Source organism: Glycine soja, chromosome 19 (assembly GCF_004193775.1).
Source record: "Glycine soja cultivar W05 chromosome 19, ASM419377v2, whole genome shotgun sequence".
Lineage (NCBI taxonomy): Eukaryota > Viridiplantae > Streptophyta > Magnoliopsida > Fabales > Fabaceae > Glycine > Glycine soja.
Window position 1 is genome coordinate 31,742,993 of NC_041020.1, and position 24,878 is coordinate 31,767,870.

At 41.0% G+C, this 24,878-nt stretch overlaps 1 protein-coding gene and 1 non-coding gene across 2 annotated transcripts; both read right to left on the reverse strand.

The window, feature by feature from the left end:
• Positions 1-1,347: 1,347 nt before the first annotated feature.
• LOC114398742 lies at positions 1,348-2,763 on the reverse strand. The gene has a single exon (XM_028360902.1). The coding sequence runs from the start codon at positions 2,761-2,763 to the stop codon at positions 1,348-1,350; it is 1,416 nt and encodes a 471-aa protein (XP_028216703.1).
• A 3,118-nt stretch (positions 2,764-5,881) lies between these two features.
• On the reverse strand, positions 5,882-5,988 carry LOC114401011. Its single transcript, XR_003664127.1, has one exon. It is a non-coding gene; the product is annotated as a small nucleolar RNA R71 (small nucleolar RNA).
• Positions 5,989-24,878: the final 18,890 nt, after the last annotated feature.

Sequence of the window (24,878 nt, forward strand, 5' to 3'; positions counted from 1 at the left end):
AGCCCAAAGGACATTACTTTGTAGCTGAAAGTTCCCCATAGGGTGACAAAGGTCGTCTTCTCCACGTCCTCCGGTGCCATCTTTATCTGATTATAGCCCGAGAACCCATCCATGAAGGAAAACAGGGAAAAATTGGTTGTGTTATCTACGAGGATGTCGATGTGCGGTAAAGGAAAGTTATCCTTGGGACTGGCTCGGTTTAGATCCTGATAGTCTACACACATTCGCACCTTTCCATCCTTTTTAGGGACTGGCACGATATGGGCGACCCATTTTGGGTATTGAGCAATAGCCAAGAAGCCAGCATCAAATTGCTTTTTCACCTCTTCTTTTATCTTTAGGGACATCTTGGGCTTCATCCTCCTCAGCTTTTGCTTTACCGGGGAACACTCAGGATTTAGAGGTAATCTATGTTGTACGATGTTGGGACTCAAACCAGGCATATCTTGGTAGGACCAAGCGAAGATGTCTTGGTAGTCTCACAACAAAGCTACCAACTCATCTCGGACATTTTTGGACATGCTAGTGCCAACCTTGACCTCCTTTCTTTTTTCGCCAACACCTAAGTTTACGACTTCCGTTTCCTCTTGGTGTGGCTTCACTTCCCTATCTTCTTGCTTGACCATCCTTTTTAACTTTGGAGGAAACCCCCAATCCTCATCTTCCCCTTCCTCAACTTGATTTATTAGTTGCTCAAAATCAACATCCGGGTCCTCGGTATCAATACTTTCACAGGACTCATTGTTAGATCTGTATCATTTAATCGCAACAAAAATAAATATGTAGAAGAAATAAAGATAGACGAAAGTGCAAGATCAAGTGAAGAAGGATTGTGTATTTATAATTTTGTGGGAACAAAAGACATGCCCAAACAGGGAGCAAACCCTAAGGCCTAGGCCCAACAATAGGGTTGGAACTAACGAATTACATTGAGTTTGCCACGAAAATCCTGGGTTGTTTGACGATTCGCCAGTTCCCCAATTCGAACTCTAGAAGACACGACCGCACCCAATTTGATTGGTCTTTAGGGATTTCATCATTTATCATGGCAACCCATCCCTCACACATCCATCCCGCACTGACGAAGCTTTCATCAATGTGACACAAGGGGACCCCTTTCACTTGCAGCCCTTGAGGCTGACCCGTGCTCCTCTCCCTCCTTTCTAGGGTGATCCTTCTCATGTCGGTGCGCATAGGCTCATATCCCAGTCCAAACCTTCTACGATTCTGTGTGAACTCTACTAGACTTGCTATGCCATTCCCGTTTCGGCCTAAACCCATTTCGGGCTCATATTCGTGCCCCAACATCACCCGAGCTACCATCAACGCAACACTAGTTAAGCGCGGCTATACCAGGGGAGACTCCACGTAAGCATTTCTCACAACTTCCAATGCTTGAAAGGAAGTTTCCAAGGACTCCTCCACAGCCTCCACATAAGGCGTAGAAGAAGGACAACTCATGAGTATGTCTTCTTCTCCCAAAACTATAATCAATTGCCCATCCACCACAAATTTCAACTTCTGGTGTAGTGTTGACGGGACCACCCCAATCGAATGAATCCAAGGCTGACCTAATAAGCAGTTGTAGGCAGGATTTATGTCCATTACTTGAAAGGTAATTTGGCATACGTGGGGTCCAATTTGAATCGGGAGATCTATCTCCCCCCTTACATCCCGACGACTGCCGTCGAAAGCCTGCACTATCATGGAGCTTGGTCTTATGTGTGATGCATTAAAAGGAAGCTTGTCCAAAGTAGCCTTGGGCATGGCATTGAGGGAAGAGCCATTGTCAACAAGCACTTTGGCCACTATGTGGTCTAAACATTTGACGGATACATGCAAGGCTCTGTTGGCCGTGATGTTGTTGATTATGCCCCTAAAACACTCCATAGATATGTCTTGTGCTATGTGGGCTTCGCTCAAAATCTTGACCAATAACGCCCGATGAGGCTCAAAGTTCATAAGCAGTCCCAACAGAGAGATCCTAGCTGGGGTTTTATTTAGTTGTTTAATCACCTTGAACTCGCTCTGTTGGATGATTCTCAGGAACTCGGTTGCTTCTTCAGTGGATATTCCCTTTTTGCTGAAGTTGTCCTCTTCCTTGGAAAACCTTCCAACCGGGACCTCGTCATTTGGAATCAGGCCCGCCTTATCACTCTCTTCCACGCCCGCCTTTGCTTTCCCCTTTGGGTCTTTGGATCGCACCTCAGGTGCGGTGAAGATTTGCCCGCTACGAGTCATGCCACTCGTACCGGATATGTTTGTGACCTTAGCGGAGGATAGATCATCCTCAACATGCACGACAGATGTATCCTTCCTTCCGTCAGGCCCTTGTGCGGTGTACTTCCATGACATCGCCTTATCACTTTTGTAAGGGAAAGGCATAGGCTTCTTAACCGGGACGGGCTGAAAGCCTTGGGGCTTCTGTGTGGCAACGCCCTTAGTGCAGTGGATCACCAATGGCTTGGGTTTGCTCGGGCTCTTATCAACCGACTGCATGTACACATGCCCTTCCCCTTTTCTTACGCTACAAACTTCAATTAGGCCTTTATCCATCATCCCTTGTAGCAATTCTTCCGCCATCGAGCACGTCTCCACGTCGTGTGATGCCCCTGGATGTATTAAACAAGAACCTCCCTTGTCCCTGTCAAGGCAAATCATACCCGCTTCGTGCAGCGCTTCCAATATGAACCTCTTAGAGGTTAACACATCTTCCATCCGCTTTGGCCCCCGAGGTCCACACTCTTCTACCGCATTAACCATCGAGCCTCCATGACTGGTGAGGGAATTAGTCCTTACATTCGGGCTGTCCTCTTGAAATGTTAGCCACCCAGCGTCAATCAAACTCTGTACCTTGTGTTTGAAGGCCACACATTGCTCTATTGAATGTCCTGGGACACCCTCGTGATAGGTGCAGGTTGCATTGGGGTTGTACCATCGAGGGAAAGGGAGACAGGTAGATCTTCTCGGGGTTCACTACAGCCATCTGGTTGGTGATCAAGGATGGTAGCAGGTCAGTATATGACATTGATATTGGGGTGAATTCTACAAGCTTCTTTGCTGGAAAATTCCTTCTCGGATTGGTGCTTGCGTCGGGGTTGATGTTTCCGGTGGGACGAGATTGTATGGGAAACGAGTTTTGTGGGGGAGGCCTTTATGGTTGAGTGGGAAATCTCTGTTGGATAGGTGCTAGATTAGGAGGGTTTCCGACGTTGGTCGAATAATTTGGTGGGTGCGGGTGATGTGCCATCATTTTCTTCTATTTTCTAAACCCTTTTTGCACCATTTTAATTATTGATTGGTTTTAATTGTCAATTAATTAGGCAGTTTTATTATTTGGGCTCATTTAGCTAATTTGATGTTTTTAATCTAATTTCAGGAATTAATGAAACATTGGGCTTAATCCGGATTTTGGTTGTGGACTTGAAGAGGGCAAATAAAGAAGCGCTTACCTTAGTTAATTTCTAATTAGGAAATTTTGCAATTTTATTTTATGTTGTTCAGTGTTTATTTCGTTTTGGGCCAGAGTATTGTAATAGGGCCCAGTGACTTTGAGTGACTCTTTTTAAATAGCTGCCTTGGGATTCGTGCAGGGCATTCTATTCTGTTATGCTATTCATTATTCAGAGCTTGGTTTTAGGGTTTTCATTTTTCTGTTTTGACGTTTCTGAGTTCGTAATGCAATTTTACGTTTTCTGCTTCTAATTACAATTTTGTTCTTGTTTCTTCTTCTACTCTCATTTACGTTTCTGTTCCATTTTACATTTCTATTTGTTTACGTTTCTGTTCATTTACGTTTCCGTTCATTTACGTTTCTGCTTCATGTTTCAATTGCGTTCTCTGTTTGAATCCATGGAAGGCTAGATTTTCTGGTGTTGTTTCCTTTTGAGGACGAAGCCCAACTCTCTTTGAGGTTTCGTTTGTAATGTGGTTTCCTGGCAGTTTTCCCTTCACCAGTTATCCCAATTTCGTGAATATTAATCAGTGCACGCTTCGTGTTCGATTAATTGCCTCTGAGCCTAACTTGCGTTCATGCTTAATGGACGAAGGGCTAACTGGTGTATGTGGTGCCTAATCACGTATTGAAAACCCTAAGTTGATTTTCGCTTAGTAAATTGAAATAGGGTTGGATTAAGTGGTTGACTGTTAGGGACGAATTCTCCATAACCCAGGATAAGAGAGTGGCTTCTGAATCAGAGGAAACAACCCGTTTTTAATATTAGTAGTTTCGTATTCCATTTTATTTGTCTGCTCTTTAATTACCAAACAACCAAACCCCCCCCCCCCATCGTTACTGTTACTGCAAGTATATTATGAACATTTGGCTTGTCACTGCTCGTGGGAAACGACCTAAGATCACTTCCTAGTTACTGCATTTTCATGTTTATTTGATTCGGGTACGACCTCAATCAAATTTGGCGCCGTTGCCGGGGAGCAGTGTCCAAAGGTTCATAATAGCTAGCTAGTGCTGTGTGTTTAATCCTTTCGTGTTTTATGTTTAATTGTTAGTATTGTGTTAGTATGTGTGTTAGTGTTGTTTAGTGTCCTGGTATTTTGTTTAATGTGTGTTCTGTTTCAGTTTTCCCATTAAGCGTTTCCCCTGTTTTAGTCTTGTGTGTTTTGCTGTGAAGATTGTGCTTGAAAACAGAGTAGTAGTAGAAATCAGCTTGCGGCAAAAATAGAGTAGTAGTAGAAATCAATTAGAGACGGATTTTAGCGACCACCCATGCTGAATTAATTGGGATTTTTTGTTTTAGTAGCTAGGGTTGTTATTTTTGGCTGAATTTTTTTGTGGTAACTTCTTTTAATCCATATTTTGTGGGAAAAATAGCTAGAGCCTTTAGTTTGGTCAGATTTGAAAGTTCCAAAAAACTAGCAAATTTTGTGTTTGTCAAAACTTCAAACGGCCATAACTTTTGCTCCGGTTATCAGAATCGCAATTATTATATATGCATTTGGGGTAGAAAAAAATTTCCTACGCTGTGGCAGCCGGCCCCTGGCCGGCTGAGGTCTCCATCGTCCAAAAAAAGCGATTCTGTCAAAAGTTTTTTATTTTTCAAGTTTTATTCACTTATTTTTCTTAACCTACCATTTTTAGCTTTCATAGTTAGACTTTGAATTTTTGTCTGAAATTTTTTGTGCTATCTTCTCATCATTTTATAGGGTTGCTCACAAAATTTCAAGTCATTTGGATATCATTTGAGGGTAGCTGTAGTTCAAACCTACACCTTTATTTACATGACAAGGCAACTAGTTGTGTGCATGCTGAATGTAGTGTATGACTAGAGGCAATCCATCTGACTTACAACCCTTTGATCCTGAGATAGATAGGACATTTCATAGATTAGTTAGGCATCATTTTATACCTTTTGATCATTCTGAGCATTCCATAACTGGTGAATCTGTGCATTCTGTTATTGGTGATTTTGAACATCCTGATCTTGAGCATTATAATTTTGAGCATTCTGATTCTGAGCATTCTGATTTTGCACATTCTGAGAACATGGCACAACCTCCACCTCGTGAGAGGACTCTAAGGGAAATGGCTGCACCTGATTTCACCTACGAAAGCTTGTGCATCCAATACCCTGATGAGGATGTCCCATATGTTCTTAAAACTGGACTAATTCATTTGCTTCCAAAGTTTCATGGCCTTGCAGGTGAAGACCCGCACAAACATTTGAAGGAATTTCATATTGTCTGCTCCACCATGAAACCCCCAGATGTCCAAGAGGATCACATATTTCTGAAGGCTTTTCCTCATTCATTAGAGGGAGTGGCAAAGGACTGGCTGTATTACCTTGCTCCAAGGTCCATCACGAGCTGGGATGACCTTAAGAGAGTATTCTTAGAAAAAATTTTCCCTGCTTCCAGGACCACAGCCATCAGGAAGGATATCTCAGGTATTAGACAACTCAGTGGAGAGAGCCTGTATGAGTACTGGGAGAGATTTAAGAAACTATGTGCCAGTTGCCCTCACCATCAGATTTCAGAACAGCTTCTTCTCCAATATTTTTATGAAGGACTCAGTAATATGGAGAGAAGTATGATAGATGCTGCCAGTGGTGGAGCCCTTGGAGACATGACTCCTGCTGAAGCCAGAAATTTAATTGAGAAGATGGCCTCCAACTCCCAGCAGTTTAGTGCCAGAAATGATGCCATAGTCATTAGAGGAGTGCATGAGGTAGCTACAAACCCATCTGCATCATCTGAAACTAAGAAGCTTGAAGGCAAACTGGATGCATTGGTCAACTTGGTAACCCAGCTGGCCTTGAATCAGAAATCTGTACCTGTCACAAGGGTTTGTGGTTTGTGCTCCTCTGCTGACCACCATACAGACCTTTGCCCTTCCATGCAGCAACCTGGAGCAATTGAGCAGCTAGAAGCTTATGCTGCAAATATTTACAATAGACCTCCTCAACCTCAGCAGCAAAATCAACCACAGCAGAACAATTATGACCTTTCCAGCAACAGATACAACCCTGGATGGAGGAATCACCCTAACCTCAGATGGTCTAGCCCTCAGCAACAACAGCAGCCTGCTCCTTCCTTCCAAAATGCTGCTGGCCCAAGCAGACCATACATTCCTCCACCAATCCAACAACAGCAACAACCCCAGAAACAACCAACAGTTGAGGCCCCTCCACAACCTTCCCTCGAAGAACTTGTGAGGCAAATGACTATGCAGAACATGCAGTTTCAGCAAGAGACCAGAGCCTCCATTCAGAGCTTAACCAATCAGATGGGACAATTGGCTACCCAATTGAATCAACAACAGTCCCAGAATTCTGACAAGCTGCCTTCTCAAGCTGTCCAAAATCCCAAAAATGTCAGTGCCATTTCATTGAGGTCGGGAAAACAATGTCAAGGACCTCAACCCGTAGCACCTTCCTCATCTGCAAATGAACCTGCCAAACTTCACTCTATTCCAGAAAAAGGTGATGACAAAAATTTACCTAACAATTTCTGTGCAGGTGAATCTTCTTCCACAGGTAATTCTGATTTGCAGAAGCAGCACATTCCCCCTCTTCCATTCCCTCCAAGAGCAGTTTCCAACAAAAAAATGGAAGAGGCAGAGAAAGAGATCTTGGAAACGTTTAGAAAGGTAGAGGTAAACATACCTCTGTTGGATGCAATAAAGCAAATTCCAAGATATGCCAAATTCTTGAAGGAGCTGTGCACTAATAAGCGGAAGCTTAAAGGAAGTGAACGGATTAGCATGGGCAGAAATGTCTCCGCATTGATTGGTAAATCTGTTCCTCAAATTCCTGAAAAATGCAAAGATCCAGGTACATTCAGCATACCTTGTATCATAGGGAATAGTAAGTTTGACAATGCCATGCTAGATTTAGGAGCTTCTGTTAGTGTTATGCCTCTGTCTATTTTTAATTCTCTATCTCTAGGTCCCTTGCAGTCAACTGATGTGGTAATTCATTTAGCTAACAGAAGTGTTGCCTATCCTGTTGGTTTCATAGAAGATGTCTTAGTTAGAGTTGGTGAACTGATTTTCCCTGTTGATTTTTATATCTTGAATATGGAAGATGGATTTTCTCAAGGATCAGTTCCCATCATTCTAGGCAGACCCTTTATGAAAACTGCTAGAACTAAGATAGATGTTTATGCAGGCACACTGTCCATGGAGTTTGGTGATATAACTGTTCATTTTAATATTCTGGATGCTATGAAATACCCATCTGAAGATCTTTCTGTATTTCGTGCTAAAATAATTGACCATGTTGTTGATGAATACATGACTGATCTTTATCTGCATGCCTCTCACTCTTCATGCATTGAGTCTGAAATTGTACTTGATCATATGTCTGAATTTGATGCTGAGAATGAATCTGAGAGTGATATTGATTGCATGCCTGGTGGTGGTGTTTTACCTCTTGAGATTGATTTTATAGAGTCAGATAGGACTAACCATGTTTCAGGAAGTACACATACCTCTGACTTTCTTTATGAGGTCAAGGCTGAGAAACCATCTCCTTCTACCACTGTCCAGCCGACCACACCAGAATTGAAGCCTCTGCCATCAAATTTAAAATACGCTTACTTGGATGATAGCAAGAGTTTTCCAGTGATTATATCTGCCTCCCTTGCTGATGAGCAAGAGGAGAAGTTGTTGTCAGTTCTCAAGAAGCATAAGAAGGCTATAGGCTGGACCCTGGCGGACATTCCTGGTATTAGCCCATCCACATGTATGCATCGAATAAATTTAGAGGATGGAGCTAAACCAGTAAGACAGCCACAGAGAAGACTCAACCCGGTGATTCTTGATGTAGTGAAGAAGGAGATAACCAAGCTTTTGCAAGCTGGAATCATTTATCCTATCTCCGACAGCTAATGGGTGAGTCCCGTCCAGGTAGTCCCGAAAAAGACTGGCCTCACAGTGATCAGAAATGAGAAGGAGGAGCTGATTCCTACTCGGGTGCAAAATAGTTGGAGAGTCTGCATTGACTATAGGAGGCTGAACCAGGTTACCAAAAAGGACCATTTTCCCCTGCCATTCATTGACCAGATGCTTGAACGCCTGGCAGGTAAATCCCACTACTGTTTCCTTGATGGTTTTTCTGGTTATATGCAAATTACTATTGCTCCTGAGGATCAGGAAAAGACCACATTCACTTGCCCCTTCGGCACTTTTGCTTATAGGAGGATGCCTTTCGGTCTGTGCAATGCCCCTGGTACCTTCCAGCGGTGCATGATTATTATTTTCAGTGATTTTTTAGAAAATTGCATAGAGGTGTTTATGGATGATTTCACTGTATATGGATCCTCTTTTGATGGTTGTTTGAATAGTTTGGAAAAAGTTTTGAATAGATGCATTGAAACTAACCTTGTTCTAAATTTTGAAAAATGTCATTTTATGGTTGAGCAAGGTATAGTTTTAGGCCACATTATTTCCAATAAGGGCATTGAAGTAGATCCTGCAAAAATTTCTGTTATTTCACAATTGCCTTACCCCTCTTGTGTGCGAGAGGTGCGATCTTTTCTTGGTCATGCAGGATTCTACAGGCGCTTTATAAGGGATTTTAGCAAAGTAGCCCTTCCACTGTCCAACTTGTTGCAAAAGGAGGTGGAGTTTGACTTTAATGGCAGATGCAAAGAGGCTTTTGATTGCCTCAAAAGAGCGTTGACTACCACCCCCATCATCCAGGCACCCGATTGGACAGCTCCTTTTGAGCTTATGTGTGATGCATCAAATTATGCATTGGGGGCTGTCCTTGCTCAGAAAATTGATAAATTGCCCAGGGTGATATATTATGCTTCTAGGACTTTAGATGCTGCCCAAGCAAATTATACTACTACTGAGAAAGAGCTTCTAGCCATAGTTTTTGCTCTTGAAAAATTTCGATCTTATTTGCTTGGTACTCGCATTATTGTTTATACTGACCATGCAGCTCTAAAGTACTTGTTGAAGAAGGCTGATTCTAAGCCTAGGTTGATCCGATGGATGCTTTGGCTCCAAGAGTTTGACTTGGAGATCCGTGATAGGAGCGGAGCACAAAATCTAGTTGCTGATCATTTGAGTCGGATCGAACGTGTCTCTGATGCAGATTCACCTATTCGGGATGATTTCCCGGATGATCATTTGTATATATTGTAAGTATTTCTGACTCTCTTTCTACTCCCTGGTTTGCTAACATTGTCAATTATTTAGTTGCCTCTGTTTTTCCTCCCTTAGCATCTAAGGCCCAAAAAGATAAGATTAAAAGTGATGCTAAGCATTTTATTTGGGATGACCCCTACTTGTGGAAATTGTGCAGTGATCAGGTCATTAGACGGTGCATTCTAGATCATGAGACTGACTCAGTCCTGCAGTTCTGTCATTCTTCCGCACCGGGAGGTCATCTGGGTGTTCAAAGGACAGCTCGCAAAGTGCTTGATTGTGGTTTTTATTGGCCCACCATCTTTAAAGATGCGTGGAAGATCTGCAGCACTTGTGAGCAGTGTCAGAGAGCAGGAAATACACTTACATGGCGACAACAAATGCCTCAGCAACCTATGCTATTCTGTGAGGTGTTTGATGTCTGGGGTATAGATTTCATGGGTCCTTTTCCTGTCTCTTTTGGTTATGTTTATATTCTCCTTGCAATTGATTATGTTTCAAAATGGGTGGAAGCCAAGCCCACTAGAACTAATGATGCTAAAGTTGTCGCAGACTTTGTCAGGTCTAATCTATTTTGCAGGTTTGGAGTACCTAAAGCAATTGTTAGTGATCAAGGAACCCATTTTTGCAACAGGACAATGCATGCCCTGCTTAAAAAGTACGGGGTGGTACACAAAGTATCCACACCATACCACCCCCAGACTAATGGACAGGCAGAAATTTCTAACAGGGAAATCAAGAGAATTCTAGAGAAGATTGTGCAGCCAAGCAGGAAAGATTGGAGTACCAGGCTTGATGATGCTCTCTGGGCACATCGGACTGCCTACAAAGCACCCATAGGAATGTCTCCTTATCGGGTTGTCTTTGGAAAGGCATGTCATCTTCCAGTGGAAATTGAGCACAAAGCATATTGGGCAGTGAAGACTTGCAACTTCTCTATGGATCAAGCTGGCGAGGAAAGGAAGTTGCAACTGAGTGAGTTAGATGAAATCCGCCTAGAAGCCTACGAGAATGCCAAGTTCTACAAAGAAAAGACCAAGAAGTTCCATGATAGCATGATAGTTAAAAAAGACTTCGTGGTTGGGCAAAAAGTGTTATTGTATAATTCTAGGCTTGGACTCATGAGTGGTAAGTTGAGGTCTAAGTGGATTGGTCCTTTTGTTGTTACTAATGTTTTTCCTTATGGTACAGTTGAGATCAAAAGCGACTCCACAAACAAGAGCTTCAAGGTCAACGGACATCGACTTAAGCCATTCCTCACGAACCCTTCTTTAGTGGACGTAGTGGTGGAAGAGACTTCCTTACTCCACCCTACTCTTCCTCCACCATGACTTAGGGAGTTTTTCTTTTCCTATCTCCTTCTTTGCTTTTATTACACTTGTCCGATTCTCTTTGATGATTTAATTGTTTTTAATCCTTTAATTGTGCTACATTGAGGACAATGTGTTGTTTAAGTATGGGGGGAGTGTTCTTCGGTTTTGCTAGTTTTGTTAGTTTTGTTAATTTGTTAGTTGTGTTAATTTGTTAATGTTGTTAGTTTCGTCGGATTTTCAGTTTAATATTTTGGGTCAATTTCATGTGCACGTACGACTTTGCATGTTTTTCTTTGAATTATAGGATATGTTCAAGAAATGGGTTATTGTTTTGAAAATAAAAGTTCTTGACATTTTGTGACTTGAAATCCTTGATTCTTCTCTACATGTCATGATAGTTTTGAAAGCTCAATTTGAAAGTGATGATTTTACCTTTGTGAGAATTTGAGCCATCCATCATTATAATCATTTGGTGTGTTTTGCCCCATTGATTGCTTGCACAATAGCCTTGGCTTGATTCTTGTTGATGCGTCCTAATTCACATGCATATTTGGAAATGATTAAGGCAATTTTGTTCTTATAAGCTTCTAGCCAAATGGACTTACCTTGAATTAATTCCTTTGATAGCCCTTTTGAGCCTTGTTTCCCTTTCCTTGTTTTGAAGCTCACTACAAGCCTTAAGTGAAAAACCATGATATTACCATATCCTTAAGGAATTTTGGAGCTTTGGAATTGTTTTGGGAATAAGTGTGGGGGGTTTTTGTTTCATTGGACAACTTGTTTTGTTGGCTATGCTTCATGATGTATTTTGGGCCATACTTGATGTACATTGTATATTGGTTAAATGTTGGACATGCTGAATGAAATGTTGTTTCTCAAAGGCCAAAGAGTAAAAAAAAAAAAATTCGAAAAAAAAAATTCGAAAAAAAGATAAAGAAAAAGAAAAGCAATAAAGTTGAGTGAATAAGATCTTAAATGGCACAAGAATGATGAAACTCTTGGTTCTACTCTTCATGTTTAATTTTTATCTTTACTTCTTTATATTTTCTTATTTTTTTTAATATGCACTTATTCCCTTTTGCTCCTCTATTCCTTTGGGATTTAGCCACTTATTCCATATTTCTCCATACCTTGTCCTTGGCCCCATTACAACCTTAAAAGACCTTTTGATCCTCATGTGCTTGTGTTTATGGGTTGATTGTCAATTTTAGAATCTTGCCAAGTTTATGTGGTGTTTGCTTTCATGGGTGCTTTGAGGGTAAATAGTAGCCTAGACACTTGAGAGATAGAGTGTATATCTTGTGAGGCTTTATCACTTTTCATTCTTGAGCTGATTAACTATTTTGCCATGATTGGGTTGCTTGGATGATTTTCATGAATGTCTTGACTTTTTGGATCTCCTTATGTTAGATGTTACCCATTCCTTTCATTCCTTGATGTTCATTGAGAAATATGTGAATGTTTTTGTTTGTCTCCCTTTCATATCCTTGGATTTTGTTCTTTGTTTCATTTTGCCCAGGAGTGCAAAAGGCTAAGTATGGGGGGTTTTGATGTGCCATCATTTTCTTCTATTTTCTAAACCCTTTTTGCACCATTTTAATTATTGATTGGTTTTAATTGTCAATTAATTAGGCAGTTTTATTATTTGGGCTCATTTAGCTAATTTGATGTTTTTAATCTAATTTCAGGAATTAATGAAACATTGGGCTTAATCCGGATTTTGGTTGTGGACTTGAAGAGGGCAAATAAAGAAGCGCTTACCTTAGTTAATTTCTAATTAGGAAATTTCGCAATTTTATTTTATGTTGTTCAGTGTTTATTTCGTTTTGGGCCAGAGTATTGTAATAGGGCCCAGTGACTTTGAGTGACTCTTTTTAAATAGCTGCCTTGGGATTCATGCAGGGCATTCTATTCTGTTATGCTATTCATTATTCAGAGCTTGGTTTTAGGGTTTTCGTTTTTCTGTTTTGACGTTTCTGAGTTCGTAATGCAATTTTACGTTTTCTGCTTCTAATTACAATTTCGTTCTTGTTTCTTCTTCTACTCTCATTTACGTTTCTGTTTCATTTTACATTTCTGTTTGTTTACGTTTCTGTTCATTTACGTTTCCGTTCATTTACGTTTCTGCTTCATGTTTCAATTGCGTTCTCTGTTTGAATCCATGGAAGGCTAGATTTTCTGGTGTTGTTTCCTTTTGAGGACGAAGCCCAACTCTCTTTGAGGTTTCGTTTGTAATGTGGTTTCCTGACAGTTTTCCCTTCACCAGTTATCCCAATTTCGTGAATATTAATCAGTGCACGCTTCGTGTTCGATTAATTGCCTCTGAGCCTAACTTGCGTTCATGCTTAATGGACGAAGGGCTAACTGGTGTATGTGGTGCCTAATCACGTATTGAAAACCCTAAGTTGATTTTCGCTTAGTAAATTGAAATAGGGTTGGATTAAGTGGTTGACTGTTAGGGACGAATTCTCCATAACCCAGGATAAGAGAGTGGCTTCTGAATCAGAGGAAACAACCCGTTTTTAATATTAGTAGTTTCGTATTCCATTTTATTTGTCTTCTCTTTAATTACCAAACAACCAAACCCCCCCCCCCATCGTTACTGTTACTGCAAGTATATTATGAACATTTGGCTTGTCACTGCTCGTGGGAAACGACCTAAGATCACTTCCTAGTTATTGCATTTTCATGTTTATTTGATTTGGGTACGGCCTCGATCAGCGGGGAATATTGGTTAGTGGGGTTATGAGGGGTTTGTTGGGATTTAGGCCATGTGGGAGTTGAAGTTACAGCATGGGTGTCTCCCTCCTTCTCCTTGGCTCCACCTGCTTCGAACCTCCTATTTCTTGTGCTTGCGAAAGCGGCATAATCTAACTTTCCCCTTCTCAAGCCCACCTCAATCCTCTCACCCGCAAACACCAAATATGTGAAATTAGAGGGCATATAACCCACCATCTTCTCATAGTAGAACACTGGCAACATGTCTACTATCATGGTTATCATTTCTCTCTCCATCATGGGGGTGCTACTTGTGCTGCCAGATCCCTCCACCTTTGGGCATACTCTTTGAAGGACTCATGCTCCTTCTTGCACATGTTTTGTAATTGGGTTCTATCAGGAGCCATGTCGGTGTTGTATTGATATTGCTTGATGAAAGCAGCCATCAAGTCCTTCTAAGAATGGATCCAGGAAGCTTCCAAGTTAGTATACCACGTGACAGCCGCCCCGGCCAAACTTTATTGCAAAAAGTGCATTAAGAGCTTCTCATCTCTGGAGTATGACCCCATCTTCCGACAATACATTTTCAAGTGGTTCTTCGGGCAGGTGGTCCCCTTGTACTTGTCGAAGTCTGGCACCTTGAACTTGGGAGGGATGACAACATCGAGGACTAAGCATAGTTCTGCCATGTCGGCAAATGGATAATCACCGATCCCTTCGATGGCTCTCAGCCTATCCTCTATGAGATCCAACTTCTCCATTTCTTCCATGGCCAAAGTGCAAAGGTTGCAGCGGGCGGTGTGGAGGAGCCCCCACGACATTGGGCTGAGGCATGCCACCAAACGCTGGTCCCTCAGCGGCATATGTAGGGTATGGTTCGAACTCACCCAGAGCATGATCTCAGGGCTCTTCACGGGCTTCCCCCACAAGCTAAGCGAAGGATGCATGCCCCAACTGGGGTTGTTGGCCTTCAAGGGGAATGGGAATAGAGTGATTGGTGTTCTCGTTGGGCATGTGCACTGCATTGGGTGGTGTATAGTTGGGAGGTAGGCCGTACGGTGGGAAAAAATTCTTATTCTGCACCATATGGGGACCGCCCGTGTTGCCTAACACCTTTTCTCCCTGACCTACCATGTTCGGGACTGGACGACTTGTTTGGTTTATGCCGGATGAGTGAGTCGGGTCCGCCTCAGCGGCGGCATTGGTGGCGGAAACCATGGCCGCATTGCTCTCCATCATTCATCCCATGCTTAACATGGCCTCCATGTCGGCCTTCATTTGCTCTTGCACTTCTTCTATCTCACTCATGATTTTAGTTTTGGCACGTGTTTGATAGGGGTGTTGTAAAACACGTTCGTTCTTTTTTATTATTGTGTTTACTTTTGACTATAATTGCTAAAAGAACAAAATGCAATGAGTAATACGACAATGAACTAAACATGAATGCATGACAATGATAAGTTGTCGAAGTATTGAACCCACGTAGAAATTTCAGCAAAGACATAGGGTTGAATCAAATCTCATTTTCATTAAGAGACAAAACTGTTTATCTTGTCAAAATCAAAGCATAAATACAAACGTCTCAGCGGTTCCTAATTATGTGAGACATCAACTCGATCATATGCTGACAATACTCAAAAAGCCCATGAACTTCCTCGGAAGCTGAGTATACGCCCGCCATTACTTTGGCTTTGGCTAGCAGCTTCGGAAGCTCTTGACTCCCATTCAGAGTGAGAGTGAATCTATCCATCCATTTCACAGCTTCACCGTGCAACGATTCTATCACTCTCTGTCTTGCCTCCCTTTCCACTTGTAGAGATGATACCTTTGCATGCTCTTCCTCTAGTCTTTGCTCATGGCTAGAAGCTAGGTTTAGCTTCTCTTTATACTGGTCGATGATTGTCAACATATTCTCTTCGGTCTTACTCAGCTGCTCGGTCAAACTTCTCTTCGACCTTTGACAAGCCTTCAACTTGTGCTCTAACATTAAACTTTCCACTCTTGACTCGTCCCTTTCGGCCCTTCGAAGCTTGAGTTCATTGTTGCTGCCCCATAGAGCCCTTCGGAACTTGTTTCGGCCCCATTCTTCTTTTCAGGCTCTCTTTGTTTCTCGCTCCAAAGCTTCGGCCATGGCCATGTTGACATCCCTCAGCTCGTCATACTCTTTCCTGACCCTGGTGGCTGTCATCTTGAACTTTTCCTTGACCACTCGTGTTCTTTCAAGTTTTTCTTTCAAGGCTTGCACTTCTTTGCTCTCTTTAGGGACTTCAGCTTCTTTGCCACTTGAAATCTTTAGCTTCGGGATCCAAGTTATCCCTTGCGTCCGAGCCTTCAACCATTTATGACAGCCACTGATAACACCATTTCCGCTTCCTTTAAGCTTCTTATCTTTTCTTTCCACTGCATTCCACGCTTTTCGGACTCTCTGAAGCATTTTTGCATTGCCTTCACTGAAATCCTGTGCGATGAAAGGCGCGATAATCTCTTCCGATGGCACCCCTCTCATAGGGTAGCCTAGTTGTCTTATGGCCAATATGGGATTATAATTAATACATCCCATTGTTCCCATCAAGGGGACGTTTGGCAACCCTTCACATGAGAACAAAATCCAGCCCCTCCTTCCTTCCATCGAGGGAACCAATTAACAGACGCCCCTACCATACCTGCCAAGAGTTCCTCCCAATTTTCTTTCCCTTTCTCGGTACACATGCGATGACCTTGTAGGGGACAAACGAGTCTACTTTCATGACGAAAAAAGTGGGAGACCAGCCATACATCAAGAGCGGGTGTACAAAAGACGATTCTAGCACTGCTCTTTTCGCATCTTAGGTTGAAAGTGTCATAGGCATCAACCAAAACAATAATGACCGGGCTTTCCTTGTTGTGGTCATAAGCAAGAAAAGCGTCGATCACCGAGATTTTGACCACTTTCGATACTCTTGCCATGGAAGGGTAGAATCCGAAAAAAGGTATGGCTTCCTTCCTCTTAGCGGGCATCCCAAGATCCCTTCAAACTCTTCTACGGTTGGTACTAACTAGAAGTCCCCAAACGTGAAGCATTTGAGCAATTGGTCGTAGTACTGAGTGAGGGATGCGATGGCTTCCACAAAAACTTCTATCATAGCCAAATCCCAAATTTTCCCATATGTCTTATGGAAAGCTTGACGTCGGACTTGATCCATCCGCTGCCCTAGCTCTCGCAAGCTGGCTACTTCTAGGCTCTTGATTTTGACATTATAGAACCTTTTCTTAAAAAAGGGCGCTTGGTTCGACCCCTTGTTTACTAGAATGAAAAAACTCTGCTGATTAATACCTCGACACCCTATCATAGAGTAAATATGATGAATGCATGAGGGAATGTTTATGCTATGCATGACAAAATGCGTCTACCGTCGGACACAAGAGTCCAAAAGACCACCCCTTCTTACCCATAATGCATTGGGTATCGTGGTTCATTTGCAAACATTACCATGATGCCCAATGCAAGGCAATTAAAAAGGTGACGCGGACCTTTCGACTTCATGTGACAAAGATGAAGAGATAAATGTAATGCATAAGCGATGACATGGCATGAGCATGCATGCGTGAGAGCACGTGGTTGATAGCATAAAGAGAAACATGACAACACAATAAATTAATACCAAATTGACATAACAACATGGCAAACACAGGAATGACGCACACAATCATGACATCATAAAGATATGCATGGCCATATCAAGGAAACCAAACATAGTGTGTTTGTTCCGTGCCCCTATTTTAGGAACCTAATGGGAGGGACTAAAGGTTTGCTATTTAGTGACAACTCCCAAAGGTGGTTGAACATAACTTTCAAAGGTTTCTAGAGATATCATCCTCTTTGATTTCAAACATTGTGGTGGTAGGGACTTCCAGTGGCAACGTATCATCAAAGAGAAAAACTCTAGATGAGGTTTCACTGTCATCAAGAGAGTCAAAGACCAAACATGACCACAGATCAACCTCCACTTCCTATGTTTCCACAGACCCAGGTATAGGGCCCAATAACTCACTGTGTGCAAAGGTGTAGGTGCCATGTGTGCATAGAATAAACAAATATTTATAAATATGCATGTATTAAGTAAACAACCACACCAAATACAAAAGCACAAAAGAGTTATGTGAACACAAGAACATAAAAGAAAGAAAGGGAAGCGAAACAAAGAGAAAGTCATTATAAAAATTGCACAGAGATTAAATGGTCTAACTCTCTAACAAGTGCCCAGTGGAGTCGCCAACTGTTGCAACCTACCCTTAGGCGGGAGGGCGAGGCGAGACTCAAGGGTGCGTCTCCCAAAAGGGAAAACGTGCAGGAGTCACCACCAATGTTTATTCGATGAAAACGTTAGAAAAAACAAAAAAAGGGTCTACGAATTTTAAGAATAAGGGTGTCACAACCTACCCTTCGGTAGGAGGGCGACGCGAGACTCGATGGTGCGTCTTCCAAGGAAGGAAAATGCATTGAGTCGCCACCAAAATTTATTTGAGGAAAATGTCAGAAAAACCAGAAAGGCGATGGCCTGCGTATTTTGAAAATGAGGGTTCGAGAGTTGTTTACGAACGGGGAAGGTATTAGCACCCCACGCGTCCATCACAAGGGATGGAAGCCTTTAGTCGAGGGTGCAAATCATGACTTCAATATTACTTATTTTCCATCTTATCTTTATTTTCCCTTTTTATATTTTTTATATTTTTTGTATTTTTGGCTTTTTATGTTTTTTACTTTTTTTTGGGTCGACAAGGGTGTTTCCCTCGCTCCTACGTATCCTCGGGTGCAATGAGGAAATTAGACCTATGTAGTTCTTTAAGAACTGAACGTTGGTTAAGTTTGTTTTTATCTTTTTTGAAAGATTTATTTTAACCGAACAAAAGTCGTTTAAGGAGTTGGACCTTTTAAACGATCTTTTGATTTTTGAAAAGAGAGAATCGTTAAGGCGCTAGACCCTTTTGAACGATCTCTTGATTTTTGAAAGGAGGAGAGAACTGTTTAAGGCGTTGGACCTTGAACGATCTCTTGATTTTTGAAAGGAGAGAATCGTTAAGGCATTGGACCTTGAACAATCTCTTGATTTTGAAAGGAGAGACTCGTTAAGGCGTTTGGACCTTGAACGATCTCTTGATCTTTGATAGGAGAGAATCCTTAAGGCGTTGGACCTTAAACAATCTCTTGATTTTGAAAGGAGAGAATCCTTAAGGCGTTGGACCTTAAACAATCTCTTGATTTTGAAAGGAGAGAATCATTAAGGCATTAGACCTTGAATGATCTCTTGATTTTTTTTGAAGAAATGAAGAAGTTTATGAGTTGGTTTTATTTGGTTTTGGCTCATTAATCTTCAATTCTTTTTTTTTTAAGATAACTTGTGGCGTTATTAATCGGTTGAAACTTTTTTTTTGATGATTAACTGAGGTTACAACATGAACGATCGGTTGAATTTTATTTTAAAGGTGATTAAACATGATTACAACACAAACGTTCGGTTGAAATTTATTAAAACATTGACTAAGTGAGATTACGGCTGAAACGATCGGTCGAAACCCGTTTAAAACAAAAAGAAAGATCACCGATAGTAAAAGAATGAAGATGAAGACATATAAAGCTAGAATGAACCCCTAAGGGTGCATAGAATGAATTCAAAGATTCAAAATCGAAAACTAAGCGGTTGAAGATCGACGAATGATGAAGAACGTTTGTAGAATTGATCACGGAAACGCCACGGAAGCATTATAGAAGCGCCTCGACTTTGATTTTCTCCTTCTTTCTTCTTCTCCTCACTAATTTTAAGTGAAATCTGATTGCCAAAGGTGTTGAACCCCTTTACCTCAACCTCCCACGCCCTTTTATAGCCAAAATAGGGGAGGAGCTTGTTGCCCAGCTCACCCAGGCGAGCTGATGGCTTCAACCAAAAGCAACCTTGCTCGCCCAGGCAAGTTGGTTGCTTCATGTTAAAGCTTCCTGATGGACCTAGATGGGCCCAAGTGATGCAATCCTACCCCGCAAGGGCATTGGGTAGAAGACTCCAAGTAGATTGGGCTAGAGATCCAAGGGAAGACCCTAGGGTTCTCATGAGCCTTAGGGTAGATTTCGAGCCCATGGGCTAAGTATGAGCCCGCTTATCTTTGTAAATATTAGAATAGGTTTTTCCTTCGTCTGGGCCTTGTATTTTGGCCATTCTAGTATTATAGGGTTTTAACCTTGTATTTTGGGGCATTTTGAGTAGTCTTTGTAGTAAGGACTTTTTTTTGTATTTTCATGTTTTTTGTCATAGGGGTGAGCTTAGCTATTATAAGGGGTGTGTAGCTAAGCTCTAGCTTCTCATCTCAAGGAGGTGAGCTTAGCTATTAGAGAGGTATGTGTAGCTAAGCTCTAGTTTCTTTAGGAATCTTCTTAAGGAAGCTTCTCAAGGAGGTGAGCTTAGTTATGAGAGGGGTGTGTGTAGCTAAGCTCTAGCTTCTCAAGGAAGTTTTCTCAAAGAAGCTTCTCAAGGAAGCTACCTAGTCTATAAATAGAAGCATGTGTAACACTTGTTGTAACTTTGATGAATGAGAGTCTTGTGAGACACAACTCAAAGTTCAACTTTTCTCCCTTTTTCTTCCTTCAATTTCGTGCTCCCCCCTCTCTCTTTCTCTCCCTCTTTCTTTTCCTCCATTGAAGCATCCTCTCCAAGCTTCTTATCCAATGCTCATCTTGGTGGTGAAGCTCCTTCTTCCATGGCTTATTCCCTAGTGGATGACGCCTCCTCTCACCTCTTCTCCTTTGTCTTCCGCTGCATCTCCATGGTGGAAAATCACCATTAAAGGACCTCATTGAAGCTCAAATATCCAGCCTCCATAGAAGCTCCACAAGCAAGCTTCCATTAAGTGGTATTAGAGCACAAGGGCTTCAAATAGGTGCTCCTTAAACCTCCATTAATTTTTTGCTTTACCTTCTCTTCCATTGTTGTTTCTTCATTTTTCTCCATGTATCCCCTCACATGTCTAGTGCTAAATGTTGTTAACATGATTCTTTAGAATTTCCACCGATTAAACTAGCTATAGAAGCTAGATTTGATTTTCTATGGTTCAAATTTCTTGTTCATGTTCTTGAACCATGAGTTGTGTTGAGTTTAGGTTTCTTTGAGTTTTGTCTTGCTATTTTTTGTGTGGCTGAAACCTAAACCATAAAATTCTTACAAAAATATTAAAGTATAAGAAAACCTCAAAAATCTAGAGTGACTTGTTCACCTATTGTAGTTTTGTCATAGAAGTCATGTCTAGTCATGAAACTTGTCACATAAGATTTCTTATGTTGTGCTGAATTTTATTTTTCTTGTTTCTTTGTCTAACTCATATGTTCATGAGTGTATGAAATTCTCTTAGCCTATTATTTGATTTGAGTCAAATCTTTCATGTTAATTAGTCCTTAACATGTTCATGCAAAATTCTTAGAGAGTCTTTGATTGTGAACCTTTTCTTGAACTTTTAGGTTTCCTTATGATTGTGTCTATTGCGAATTTTAGTTTTGGTGATTGAATTGGAGGCTGAAATGTTGATCCTAAGTGAATATTGAACTCCTAAAACTGTGGTAAACAATCCTAGTGAGTTCAACATACATAGGAAGGTTGAAAGTAAGCCCAAGGCAATCTATATACCATGCTTAAAAAAAAAAATCTCTAGTGCTGGCAGCTTGGACATACAAACTTGAAAAAATTATTGAGAATTGGTTACTTAGAATTTTGAGCTGATATTTTTACTGAATTTTCTAGACATTTTGAAAAAAGTTAGAAAAAAAGAAACAAGTGATTTGGATAAAAGGAAAAAATGTGAAAAATCACACAAGTTGGTAGGAAAATCAGTATCCAAAAATAAAGGTGAAAGGGAAGTGTGCTTGTTGTTTTGGCTCAAAATTTATTCTATAATTGGAAATTTCAATTAAAAATTAGTGTGAAGACAAGTGCCAAAGCTATAGGTTTGTTGAGTCTTTTTTTTTTAGTTTTTTTTTACTCTACTCTAGAGCCATTCTAAGTTTCTCTGAGTCCTAGCTTGCTTCTATGTCCTTTTCATTGCTTTAATTGTTGAGTAATCCTTGAAAAATTGTCTTGTTAAAACTCCATTGGTTTAGCTTTCATTTCATTTTTTGGGTCTTTGGTTATTGCTTGTCTCTTTGTTTCCTTGTTTTTAGGTTGCCTTATAGGGAATTGTAAGGAGGATTGGTGCCATCCCTTGAAGAATTTGAGTCAAGAAGAAAGGGGCCAACCACTTTAAGAGTTATTAGACTAAGAAGCACTCCAAATTGAGTGAATCACCAAAGAGAGAACAACCACCAAAATTGAGGACCGTTTTGTAATTTTGTAATTTGCAATTTACTTACCTTCATTGCTTTCAAGTTTTGTAACAAAAATGCCTTTCATTGGAAGTGTGTTAGGAACCTTCAATAGGTTACCAAACTTCCATTTGTGTGTAATAATTTTAGGCAATTTTTCCTTAGGATAGCGAGTGTTTTGTTGGGAACCTTGAATGTGGTCATCCAAACACTCTTAGGATTCGCCTAGTTTACATTTCTTGCTTACTTTCATAGCTTATTTCCTTTACCTTCCATTGTCAAACCGCCTAGAAAGCTTTCCTTTTACCAATTAGTTTTTTACCTTATCTTTCACACTTCTTTTAGTGTTTATTTTGGCTAGTTTCAACCATAGTTTCTTTTACCTTTTGTTTTCAAACCTCCAACAAGAAAGAACCACAACTTAGGAACAAACATGAGTCATCATTCATCTAGTGTTAATGGCGAGGGTACTAGTCATAAAGACCCTTTATCTAGAATCTTAGATGAGTTGAGTTCCCTCAAGTTATGGAAAGAAAAACAAGAGAGAAAAGAAAAATGAAAAAAAATAGTGGAAGAAATAAGTCAAGATGAAAGAAAGAAAATAAGAGAGGAAGAAAGAAGAAAAATAATGAAAGAAATGAAAAGAGAAAAACATGCCTCCTATAGTAGTAATAACTCTTGCAAAAGCCTAAGTGAAGAACTTCGTGACTATTATGAAGGAAGGCATAGGTCACATCTTAGACCTCACTCCCATAGGAGAGAAAAGGAAAGAAAGCCTCAAGAGGCTAACATTAACCTCCCATACTTCCATGGGAAGGACAATGTAGAGGCTAACTTAGATTGGGAAATAAGGGTAGAGCAACAACTTAAAAGGAAGTCTACTTCAAAATCTTATGGCTCTTACTCTTATCTAAAGAAAGACCAAAGTCAAGGCATCTTAGGGGTGACACCTTCTAAGCCCAAAGATGATAAGGGGAAGACAATAGAAAATCAACCCCTTAAGGCTAGTATGCAAGAGAAAACTAGCTCCATAAAGTGCTTTAAATGTCTTGGAAGAGGGCACATTACTTCTCAATGCCCCACCAAGAAAACCATGATTATGAGGGGCCAAGACATTTATAGTAGCCAAGATGAGGCTACTACTTCACCATCCTCTAGTGAAAGCGAAGAAGTAAAAGGGGAAGAATCTAGTGAAGAAATCTACCCCAAGAAGAAGGACAACCTTTAATGGTTAAGGAGGAGTGTAAGGAGGTAAGTGTCTCCTCCAAGAGGTTAGCTAAGAAGGAAAGTCATTTTGAAATAAAGACAAACATTAAAGAAACTTCCCCTCTTGGACAACCTCCACATCTTCTCCTTTGTAAAAAGACACTTGTTAGCACTGTCACACCTCTTGGGCTTGAGGTTATTCCTCAAGTAAAGGAGTTGTTGGATGAGGGTTTGGTTCGTAAGAGCTTAAATCCTTGTGCTTTGTTGGCGCCCAAAATAGGTATTATTAGGCACCAAATCCCTAAAATAAGTGATATGATTAATGTGTTGAGTGTTGAAACCCCCTTTCGTAAAATCAGTCATGCACCCAACATTTTCATGAGTCATGTACATAGGGACTCATTAGGTAGGTTTGTTCTTATTTTTGGTTTTCATACAAACTTAGGTGCTCATATGGGACACCTTAGGTTTGTCGTATTTTTTTGTAGGAATAATCAACATGAAAATACAGAAAAAGGTACGCTTTATTGCATTACTTTCCTTAATTTTTTAGATAGTGATCAAGGGGTTCCCACGGACCCTAAGAGAATAAAGGTCATTCTTGAATGGCCTACTCCACCAAGTATAAGGGAAATCTGGGACTGCCATTACTTAACAAACTTTTACAAAAGGTTTGTCCCATATTTTTCTATACTTGTAGCACCACTCATTGAGTTGGTGAGGAACCATGTTCCTTCATGGGAAGATCTCCATGAAAAGGGTTTTCAGACCTTACCTTACTTCAACATACCAAACACCACTAATACATATGTTTTTGTTCTTTTTACAGGTGTTGAGGGAAGGAGCCCAAGGTATGAAGAACCTAGGGATTTGAGGTCAAATCCTTTCCAAGGTGGAGGGAACGATGCAATCCTACCCCGCAAGGGCATTGGGTAGAAGACTCCAAGTAGATTGGGCTAGAGATCCAAGGGAAGGCCCTAGGGTTCTCATGAGCCTTAGGGTAGATTTCGAGCCTATGGGCTAAGTATGAGCCTACTTATCTTTGTAAATATTAGAATAGGTTTTTCCTTCGTCTGGGCCTTGTATTTTGGCCATTCTAGTTGTATAGGGTTTTAACTTTGTATTTTGGGGCATTTTGAGTAGTCTTTGTAGTAAGGACTTTTTTTTTTTGTATTTTCATGTTTTTTGTCATAGGGGTGAGCTTAGCTATTATAAGGGGTGTGTAGCTAAGCTCTAGCTTCTCATCTCAAGGAGGTGAGCTTAGCTATTAGAGAGGTATGTGTAGCTAAGCTCTAGTTTCTTTAGGAATCTTCTTAAGGAAGCTTCTCAAGGAGGTGAGCTTAGTTATGAGAGGGGTGTGTGTAGCTAAGCTCTAGCTTCTCAAGGAAGTTTTCTCAAAGAAGCTTCTCAAGGAAGCTACCTAGTCTATAAATAGAAGCATGTGTAACACTTGTTGTAACTTTGATGAATGAGAGTCTTGTGAGACACAACTCAAAGTTCAACTTTTATCCCTTTTTCTTCCTTCAATTTTGTGCTCCCCCCCTCTCTCTTTCTCTCCCTCTTTCTTTTCCTCCATTGAAGCATCCTCTCCAAGCTTCTTATCCAATGCTCATCTTGGTGGTGAAGCTCCTTCTTCCATGGCTTATTCCCTAGTGGATGGCGCCTCCTCTCACCTCTTCTCCTTTGTCTTCCGCTGCATCTCCATGGTGGA